We start from the raw sequence: 11,438 nt of genomic DNA on the forward strand, positions 1-11,438 counted from the left end.
TACATCCCTGCCTCGATAATGGATCCTACTATATTTCAAATATCTCGAAATCTTTACATTTGAAAACGTTGAAATAAGATGTCATCCCTCATTTTACCGCATTTATAGACATTGTCAATTACAATTAAAGCTGGCCGATCTCATTCACTTTCCAAAACCTCTTTCGTGCATTGGTTAAATCACCTCGGTGTGCATGCGGTGGTCTCGGTGACAACCAAAACCATTGGGACCCTCAGTTCGCACTTCACAGAGTCCAAATTAGAACTGCAGAACGCTGCAGAAATAATTGTTAATCCGGTCAGAATCAGGATGACGATTTGAAACTACTCAAACATAATCCAAGTTTGTAACCCCCCGCCCCCACCCCCCTAATGATTTTTGAATTCTCTAAATGTCACCATAATGACACCTTTGATACAGTTCTTTTGAATTCGTTACAGAAAGGCCGATAACTACATCTGTCTCGTTCTGGTACCATCACATGAACTACGGTCCATTGATCTTACTAATGCTTTGTAATTTTAACAAGCTGTTTTCGGACATACCCTTGTACCGAATAGATAACAGTGATCGAAGCGTGTGACTTAACTCACGTGGTTGTTAAACTCGGAGATAACGTTGAGCGTCTGTACTGTAACCGAGGCATGGGTCAGGTGCACAAATTACCTTAAAGTTGCCAAAATAAATCATACTTCAGAAAGCGCTCCTTGTAGTCGGTTTGTCTGATAACGATCTTCTGAACCTAGCATGACTAGGCATCAACGACAGAACACGGTGACACGGGAGTTTGTATCACGTGACCTGCAATGTATAAAATGACGGTCTTTGGAGGCTAACAACCAATCAATACAGTCAGTTTAATAAAGTGAACACAACCATGTCTGTACTTAACAGGTGTCTGGTTTCTCTGTGTAGAAACCAAAGTAGATTTCTTCCGGTCGGTGTGATGCAAATGACGTCATCATCGAAAGTATCGGCCAGAAAACTGGACGGCAAAGTCGCCGTGGTAACGGGATCTACCGACGGGTAAGCAAAACGCCATTTTTTAATTTTACGTGCATTTTCGATGATCAAACGAACACAATTTCTTTAAAAATTAATTGACTAGACATATAACAAGTCCATTACAAAAGACTTGCATAACGCTTTCAGCTACAATGGAAAAAAAACCCACATTATTACACCTGAGCTTGGTTTGAGTGTTGGGACAAAGTTATATATTACGTTGTTCTGATGTGTGGCATAAGCTGATTGGCTGCATAAACACCAAGGCCCGGATTCAAATGGGAGCTTGGTGGATGTTTTCACTCGCTGCATAGGATTCGATTTTAACTTGTTGATGAAGTCTCGGGCAACAGTGACGTAGTCTTTTTTGATGGAAAGTGAACCGGTTTCAACTTGAAAACTTCAGGATTAAAAAATGATCAAATTACATGTCTTACATAGGAAATACTGTTTTTTAATACATAATTGTGCAAAAAAAATCGAGAAACAGCACAACAGCTCCGTTCAATAATGAAAATCGTCTATTTTTTCAACGGATGTTCTCATTTAATATGGTATTAAGGATATGATTGTCGTTTGTATGTAAGTAAGAGAGGCATGTAATGACAATATTATAGCCCAAATAAGGACCTATGTACCCTCGAGGCAGCAGACCATTTGCCCGACCTACATCGGGCAAATGATCACCTACATGTACCCTCGGGCACAAAGTCCCATGTGTGGCTGTAATATATATACTACAGGGCAAGGTCACCTGAGAGACGCTGCATCGTAAGCTAGGAAGTGATTGGTTGAAAAAAAATACAGCATGTTTTGGGAGAATACTGTTCGTCATCTAAGAACCTGTTGGCGAAAATCTTTTTTTATCGTACCGACAGCTTGTTTGAGTGCCCTGAAACTCCGCGACACTCCGAACACGAGTTGCTATGATGAAAAAATTATCGACTAAAATGGGGGTTTTGCTTCCTATTTGAGGGATGCGAGTTGACAAAGACGGCATGCCGGGTGTTTACAAAACATTCCCGAGTTTCTGTCGACTTTCAAGTTCACTGGATATAATCTAGCTACTTCCTTTTTCGACGTCAATTGAAACTCAGTATATCGACTCCAAACGTATCGGGAAATGTGTAATTTTTCACAATCCTGGCCACTGGGAGTTGGGATCGACGGTGTGGGAAAAATCGATCCCGCACTCTCAGAATCGATCCCACGTACTCTGCAGCATATATTACACGAGCTATGATTGGATGATAAACATTCTTTCGTTAAACGTGTAAAATATTATCCAATGGCACGATGAGTAACTCACGGACTGGAACTACAAAGTAAGTAGGTCAGAGTGCAGTGGCAGATGACAGCGTAGTCAAGATTTAGGATAATGTTGAACGTCGTTGATGACAGACTCACAAAAGACGGCCGAATTTTCCGGATAACTGGTAATCATAGTCCACTTGGAACATACAGCCATTTTGGGATATTTCGTTCGTAGCAGAAGTTGAAGTATTTGCAGTTGAACTCGCCATGGAGTTTGCGTCTAGGTGGCCAAGAAGTAGGATAGTCGCTGATACAGTTAATCATTCAAAGTTTCCAGTGTGAATTTAACGCATCTTGTGGTCATGTGAGAAAAAGAATCTCTCACACCAAGGACCTGGGATCAGATTTCTCACACTCGTTGGGAACATTTTGTCTCACACGAGCTGCAGGGGAGTGTGAGACAAAATATCCCCACCTCGTGTGAGAAATCTGATCCCAGGTCCTTGGTGTGTGAGATTATATCAATCCCTGTCTATTAACATTGTACTGTTAAAAACCATATTTTGTTCGTTCGAAAAGATCTAAACTTCATTTTTCAATTCCCCTTTCCTCAAGCACGGGACTCTTTTCTATACACGAATTGTATATGAAATTTTACAGCGTGAATATCTTCCTGGCGCGATTAAAGTTTCCAATGAATTGACTTGTGTCTTGTAGGATTGGATTAGCCGTCGCCAAGAGATTGGCCGAAGACGGTGCACACGTGGTTGTTAGCAGCCGAAGACAAGAAAACGTAGATAGGGCAGTGGAGACACTAACATCAGAAAACCTGGATGTGTCTGGCATGATCTGTCATATAGGGAGTCCAGAAGAGAGGAAGAACCTGTTAGAAACAGTAAGTGAACTGACTTGCTTGAAAGCCTATTCCATAACATCTGTGATTTGATCTCCCTCCTATACGTTTACATCTGAACGTACAAGATAATAGTCAGGTAGATTAATATCAGATGGTATTGATATGAGCGACTCCCCCGGATTATTATTAAACTTAAAAAGAACATGATGGGTGGGGATTGAGACCAGAAGAACCGATATGATATCTTCTTCCCGTTAAAAACCTTAAATTACGTATTCGAATAATTAATGAGGATAATTAGTCGTTAAAGTAGGACAATCAACACGTTGTCTTATGCCCTTGAGATACCTACTGAGATACGTGGAAGTAGATCTAGAGTCATTCACTGGTATTCCGAATTTGGAAACAAATAGTTGGTCCCATACTGTTCCATATCAAACAAAAGAAAACAGTTCTCTTGTCCTATGCTATTAAATACAAAAAGGCGTTTGAATGACCTTAGATGAACTGTGACTTCACGTATCTCAGTTACTGCAAACTTCTTTCCATTTATTTCTTCTTATGCGAAATTGGCAAAGCAGGAATTTATCATTCTTTCCATATAGTCTGATTATTTTCGTTGAAAGTAGATGGAAAATAGGCGCAAATTTGTTATTTCTTTTTATGCGATGTGACACAAGGATTCCATGCTGTTTCTAATTATTTCTCTGTATGAAATAGTGACACGTGAAAACTATCTTTTACCGTTTCGTGTGTTGTTTTTTTTTTAATTGGAACTAGACAAAGATGCAGACAGTTCATTCTGTCGTATTTCATATGAAGAAGTGACACCTTGATTCCGTTCTGTCATTCCGTTTATTCCGACAATTTTTATGCAGAGAAGACGAGCGAAAACTCGTGTGACACCAGTAAGGTGCAAGTCCGGTTGAACCAGAGCCCCTAAATTGTTGGCAATTATTCTTCAATGTTAAGAAATCCTGCACTTAACGTAAATGTAAGGCATCACAACACGATTGGATAAAGAAATCAAGCCATTGACAGTTAACAATTATGCGAGTTTAATTATTAACCTAAGGGCATTAGCGAAGGGACCTTGGGCAAAACACAGGTTATTATACCAATATGACCCCGTTTCACACATATGAACCCGAGCTGCATCCAAAATGTTTAGTAGCAAACCCTGGCGAGATTTAAATTACGTTTTGGTCATTTCCTTGCATTTGAAATGATCGTAGCAATCGACATGTGATAATACAAATTAACATTATCAGCATATTTCTTGAGACCTTTATAACCATAATTACTTTGTCCTAGGTTTTGACCGACAACTTATTCGTGTGAGCCATATTTGTCAGCATCTCTCTCTCTCTCTCTCTCTCTCTCTGTCTCTCTGTCTCTGTCTCTCTCTCTCTCTCTCTCCTCTCTCTCTCTCTCTCTCTCTCTCTCTCTCTCTCTCTCTCTCTCTCTCTCTCTCTCTCTCTCTCTCTCTCTCCAGACGGCAGACCGACATGGGGGTATCGATATTTTGGTTCAAAATGCTGCTGTAAACCCACACTTCGGACATTTACTTGACGTATGTACGCCTTGATTGACTACATCAATAATTTTTACAACGTCTGTATCCCTTTATCCACCAAAATGACTTAAAATTTCCAGTATTTGCATTCTCCATACCATCTATCGAGAGTATACCTGACCACTGCATTATAGAATACATCAAACACCCTGATATGCAAAATTCTAAACCCTGAGAATATCATTATTGTTACATGCCATATACATCTACGAAAAATCACGTGAACGATACGTCAATGTGATAAACAACAATTAACAGGGTTTGAACTAATTTAGGATAATTGAATGCACCGGTGAAGTAACGTCGGTTTAATCTGCAAATGTAAGCTCATCTGTTTTTAACATTATTGAACTCGATTGGAACTAATCTGGGATAATTGGATGGTGAATTAATGTCGATTGCATCTACAAATGTTATCTCAACTGCTTTTCTTTTTAAGTTACACACTTGTTTTTTATGAGTAATTTGCAATATTGCAACATTCAGCTATAGGGCACCAAACACTTTTGAGTAATTTGCAAAATATGAAAATCCAATTTTCCCAAATTAGTTGCAATAGCGTTAACAACAGATTGTACTGGTAAAAGATAGTTGTGGCTTTCTCCTTTTTTTTCTCAATGCTTTGCACGGTAGAGGTTTTATATGTCATGGTGTTCCACAGCATAAGACTGCATTCGAATACAGCTTCTACAGCACTAGAACAAGACTACTTGAATATGACTTAACATAACATCACATATAACATGGCCAGAACAATATAACATTACGTCATTGATGTTAATCACATAAATTGCAACTCGTAACAGTTGACACAGTTATCATAAATGTTAGAGAAGTTCTTCACTTTTGACTGCAACTTTCATCTTTACTTTGCAGACGACGGAGTCACAATGGGAAAAGGTAAGATGAAATTTCACCAAAATCACTCCGATATTGTATGTCTAACTGCTGTGACGGGAGCATGCGCTGTGCACTCATTCCCTGTAAATGAATCGTCAATACAAATAAATCCCACGATAAGTCTTCGTTAACAACTCATACTGTCTAGGCTATTAACGTAGTATGCCCCTCAAAAGTGAAATACTTCAACTTTTGTTCAAATTTTCCTGAATGAAACGTTCGGCCATTCTCTTACCAAATCAACAATAAAAATCGGGGGTCACCGTGCAAAGTTTGGAACTATTCTAGCGAAACAAATTACCCAACGTTTTGTGATATTGAAATTCAAAATGGCCGCCATACCTGTGTCAACTCTATGAGGAAAAAATAATTTTTTTTGAAGTTTCGGAAAACTAAGACGGTGAAAGTTTTCTTTCTCCAAGAGCTTTAAAATGAGGCCCCCCCCCCCCCCATAAGCTGTAAAAAACGGTTAGCTGTTTCCCTATCAACGCCAAATTCATCGGTACAGGAATCTGTTTGACTGTTAACATCGAGTTGAAATAAAAAAATTGTTAGCCTGAGTGGAAAGTTTTTTTTCTCTGTCTTTTTTTTCTTCAGATTTTCCATATAAATGTCCACAGCACGTTTTTCCTCACGAAGGAAACAGTACCTTACATGGAGGCCAGAGGGTAAGTGACGTGATCAGAGTGCCCGGATGTAAAATGCGAAATGAAACAGTGAGCACACAGTATAAGTCTATAATAGCCTACAGATTCTTATGGTGGATCACATATAGACACTTTAAGGTGGCCGAGGAGTAATGCAAACAGAAAGCTGAGGCATAATTCAGATGTAATATTTGCAGAAATACACGAGCCTTGACTTGCACATATTATTTTATGATTTAAGGTAGAATGACGTGGACGGATATTCAGACTGTCAAACTTTTAAAATACCAGTTTGGCCAACCACTTGTGGGAGCTCAACTTTTAGCTTGCGGAGTAAATAAGGTTTTCAGCGGCTTGGTGTTGTGGCAATCTGGAATTTTGTATTTTCCATTGGGGTAACACAGGGATGTTTGCCACGTTGAATTTCAAATATTAGTAAATCTTGGCTACTTGGTTTCTCTTGTACCAAGTTTGCACGCTGACTCCCAATTGTTATTGTTGATCTTGAAAGAGAATGGTTGAAAATTTACTTGTTGAAATCTGAGCAAAAGTCTAAATCTTTCTATTTCGAGGCGCGACCATACCAATTAGGATAATTGACGTCAGTCGTCCGTGATCTACAGTATGCAAATACCTCAGCTGGCTTCAAGAGGCCGAGCCTAGCTTGGCGCCTGTAGCGTCCTGCAGAAACAGCTCATTTCGCTATTCGTTTACATTTCGCATCGACACAATATATAATGTGACAAAACAGCCTCCGAGAAAGTTTTTAAAGGATGCTGCTTGGGGCGTGACAAAGGCACAATAAATAAATCTCAAAATCGCTGTTTCTCTTTGTACAGGGGTGGTTCGATATTGTATGTGTCCACCAACGCTGCATTCGCACCTTTTCCGGTAAGATGTATTTTACATATTTTACCTCAGAAAGAAATGATTGAAAACAGAAAAAAATACATAAAGTTTTTGGTTGGAAAAACTACGATATAAAAGTAACCTGTTTAGCTATTTCATCGAAGTAATTATACCACGTTTTGTTTTCGTTTTTTAGTTATTCGCTGCATACTGTGTTTCCAAGTTGGCAGTGCAGGGCTTAACCAAGGCACTGGTCCCACAACTGACAGAGAAGAATATACGAGTAAACTGCCTCGCTCCTGGACTTTTCAAAACAAAATTCGCTGAGAAAGTGAGTTTATTTACAACATTATAACAGTTTGCTACCATGTTATTTGCCTTTTTTCAATATACTGAACTCTTGCCATAGGAAATTTGATAAAGTGAATGCAGAGCGACGAACGAGCATGGACAACCGTAGTTCACAGAAATATTTCGCCCACGCACGATGTAGATCAACCAAAACGCAAGACAGCTCAGCAGTATCGTCGAATTAAACTGCAAATTAGGTCATTTTTCCTGGGAGCAGAACTCCCTTCTCGTGATTGGGGTATAAGTTTCCGTTATTCGTAAGAGGCACACGGTATTTCTATTTATTTATTTATTTATTTATTTATTTAATTATTTATTTATTTATTTACTTGTAATTTGCATCTCTCTCATCATAGATCATAAACAACGATTATTTGCATAATCTTGGTCTTAGCAGAATACCGATGAACAGGTAAGTTGCAGTATCTCAAAACCTTAACAATGCTTGATTAAATGAGGAACCTTTATCTAGAACTTCGATCAGGAACACAGGTTTGTAGCACGTGTTACTTTCGACGATTTTCCCCTCCTATTTTGTTGTCAATGTCAACGATGCTTCCCTGTTCTATTCCCAAAGTATGTTAAAATATACTGTATACAGATTGTCAACTAAGCCTGTACATGTGTAGACTGCATTGTTATCTTTGAAAAATGAAGTCCTGATTCAAACTTACATTCGTAGTGCGCCTCAAATATATAAACATAGCGTTGACAAACTCAATGTTAGGCTTTTCAACATGCCCTGGAGAGTGGAACAAAATCCCACTTGAGGTACACAACTAAAATAGTCTAAAGTTACAATTACCACAATGACTGTAAAGTTATCTCCCCTTTGATCACATGAAGGTGTGGCAAACTCAACCAAACCATGACACTCAACGTAAAATGTTATAATTTTATTCTAAGGTTTTTATTTTTACTCTGTTTCAGGTTTGGCAAGCCGCAAGAGTGTGCAGGCGCTGCAGCTTTTCTGTGTTCTGATGACGCGTCGTTCATCACCGGTGAAACTATCGTCGTTGCAGGGGGTATGGACTCCAGACTGTGATGGAAGATACCATTTTTGAGGCAGGGGCCGTACAACAACTTAACAGAGACGCGTTTTCATGGATTTTTGTCATGAGATATTTGCACAATTTTGACAGTTACCATGTCTGGTATGCGAGTGACATACGTCTTACACTTGCGTACATCAAGTTCAAGTTCTTACATACTTTTTGCAACTGGAACTCAATAGGATATCGACTGTCATGTCTTTTATGGAAGCCTTATATAGTAATACGCCCCTCAGGACCAAAAGTCATCAATTTTTGCTATAACCTTCCACCAGAATGTTTTAAACATTCTACCCCGTAAACATGAATTAAAAACCAGTCTTGTTAAAAGCAAATGTTCGTACGGGAGAAACAAACTTGATCGATTTTTTTTTAAATTTAAAACGATCGCAAATTTCTGCCACAACTCTACTCTGAAAATTAAATTTTCGAATTTCACGGAAACGATACATTGAAAACTTCTTTTATTCTAAAACTATCCCCTGCAACTAGCGGTCTAGCGAAGAACGGTAAATATCCGAAAGCCCGAGTATCTCGTGACGATTGATGGTGACTTCTGCATTGAAGTGTGCAGAGAACAAGAAGAATTTGTAACGTCTGAAATGTACGTCCTGTCAAACCATACAAAATATTCATGTGTGTCATCGACTTGCATGATAACAGATCAAACAGTCGGAACACAAAAATATGTAAATAACAATATCATCCATATCCTACATTTTCTAAAAATGTCAAGCAGCATAGGAAATTTCAGCCTCGTATGTAAATATCTGTACCCGACATAAAAAATATCGCAATTCTTTTCTATTGTAATGAAATTAGACATTAGAAATGTCTGAAGAGGTCGTTATAGTAGCATTTGTTCTTTTTGAATAAAGTAAGCGTTAACATAATGTGTGTGCGTCAGTGTTTTTATTAAATCATAACTTTTTTATCTTGATGATGTCACAGTACATGAAGAACGATTGACCCTATTTTCCTGATTGGTATCATTCATTCTCTTTTAGCAAGGCCTTCCATCACCATTGTGTAGAAACTCGTAGCGTTTGTAACAATGTAGTAGAGTTCTATTATCAAATCATTTGACTGTTCAGAGTATTCCCGGGCGAGCCCAGATGACTGTGATTACATCCGAGTATTGGAGTACCGAGCCTTTCAAGGTTCCTATGCATCATTCTGACGTTTGATGTATTTGCCACAGTCTATTTTGCAAAATATCGATTAATCCTATTTGTTTTTCTCCCCATGTTGTGTCGAAATGCATAATCCTTAGCTTATCAACACAATAAGTTGAAAACAACGCAAGCTGACACAATTTTCTGCCTACAAACACGTCTTCAGGCCAGGGGCGAATATTATCGTTGACAACTTATTCACATTCGGACAAGGATTCTACTATAATCATCGACAACATAGCATATTGCATACCGTGCATTGAGTCGGCAATGCTAATAATTTACATATTACATCATACTCATGAGGTAATATGCGCCCTGAAAGTGAAAGACATAAACATTTTCTCAACCTTTCTGAAGTAAAACTTTCAACTATTCTCTTACAAAACCAAGAATTATAAATAGGGGTCACCATACAAATTTTGGTACAAACACGATTGGAACTAATTTGGGATAATTGGATAGTGAAATAATGTCGGTTTCATCTGTAAATTTACTTGTTTGTATGAGCAATTTGTAATATTGCAACATTACGCCATAAGGCACCAATTCACCCAATTCTCCCAAATTAGTTCCAATCGTGTTTACAGCACTGGAGAAACAAATTACCTAACACTAACCTGTATTTCAAATTTAAAATGGCCTGTGTAAACTCATGCTCGAATTTCGCAAAAACTGCGACGGTGAAAAGTCATCTATCTAGCTTTCAATTGCCCAAACAAGCGGTAAATCAGAAAAGATCCCAGTATTAGTGTCACGTATTTACTTTGTGTTCTATAAATAAAAATCCTACTCACGAAGTTGTATCAACATGACCTGTTTTCAATCGTCAATGCAGCCCATTTAACCATAAGCTGTATCTTTTGGCTATTTTTTCAGAACTTTTGTTTTGTGGTTTCCCTACACTTTCTGCATTGAATCCCTAAACTGTAATTTAATGCCAAGTATTTAGCATATCAACACAACCTATATGAGTATAATCTACATTGTCATTGTTGAAAATTGTATTCAATTCCGGACTAGAATTCATTTGTAAACAATAAACAATTATCACATCACACAGACAACCTGTGTTGACTAAATGAATACTCGATATTTCAGTATGACAAACGGATTAAATTAAGACACATCCATGGTTGATATAGAGAAGCAGAATATTGAAAATCTTGCCACAAGTTACAGCGTATGTCCCTTTAATATCAACGTTAGGAATGGAAACAGAATTCTATTCCATGCAAGAATTCGTTTGTCAACAATAGTATAGCATATCTTAAACAATTGAGAGCCAAGATAGGCATGTTTTAAAGATACGAAATCGTGTAATTTTCTCGATAAATATTTTTGTCAATGACGCTGAAATAGAGGCTGTGTTTATCACTCTAAGATACGTCAGGGGCAGTCAACAGAGCGCTCTGTGAAAAAAGTTGTTCGTAAGTGGTTGCCATTTCAGGGGATGGAGGGCCGACTTTCGTGGAAATTCACTGCTTTGGAATAATAAGGTGAATTTAGAAGTGTTGGCGGGAAGAATGTATGAACAGCTGTCCCCTTTCCATTCAAAATTGAATAATTTGTTTCAAAAAAATAACAACAGCATAAATTTTTTCAGAAAAACACCTCTGGTGACGACAATTTCCTACAATTGACTGAATGGCCGCCCCTGATATGTCAGCAGTGACGTGTTCCTCTGTACCTGTTTCAAGTGTTTATGGTCCTGTACAGGTATAAATGTGAATGCACTGGCGGTAGCGATATCGCCCTAACGACATCAGGCGA

At 38.3% G+C, this 11,438-nt stretch overlaps 1 protein-coding gene across 1 annotated transcript; it reads left to right on the forward strand.

Annotated features, from left to right (window-relative positions):
• The first annotated feature begins 4,616 nt into the window (after positions 1-4,616).
• LOC139127671 (dehydrogenase/reductase SDR family member 4-like) lies at positions 4,617-9,328 on the forward strand. The gene is made up of 7 exons (XM_070693582.1): positions 4,617-4,688; positions 5,568-5,591; positions 6,189-6,259; positions 7,078-7,129; positions 7,284-7,418; positions 7,795-7,850; positions 8,369-9,328. Exons 3-7 carry the CDS (start codon positions 6,246-6,248, stop codon positions 8,481-8,483), a joined length of 372 nt encoding a protein of 123 aa, XP_070549683.1. The 5' UTR covers positions 4,617-4,688; positions 5,568-5,591; positions 6,189-6,245; the 3' UTR covers positions 8,484-9,328.
• The last annotated feature ends 2,110 nt before the right edge of the window (positions 9,329-11,438 follow it).

This window comes from Ptychodera flava, unplaced genomic scaffold (genome assembly GCF_041260155.1).
Source record: "Ptychodera flava strain L36383 unplaced genomic scaffold, AS_Pfla_20210202 Scaffold_34__1_contigs__length_2629520_pilon, whole genome shotgun sequence".
NCBI classification, from domain to species: Eukaryota; Metazoa; Hemichordata; class Enteropneusta; family Ptychoderidae; genus Ptychodera; species Ptychodera flava.

Bases quoted from the DNA above. Each gene is read 5' to 3' on its own strand.
- LOC139127671 (XM_070693582.1), top strand. The intron at 7,130-7,283 runs GTAAGATGTATT...TTCGTTTTTTAG, and splicing joins CTGCATTCGCACCTTTTCCG to TTATTCGCTGCATACTGTGT. The intron at 7,419-7,794 runs GTGAGTTTATTT...CTCTCATCATAG, and splicing joins AAACAAAATTCGCTGAGAAA to ATCATAAACAACGATTATTT.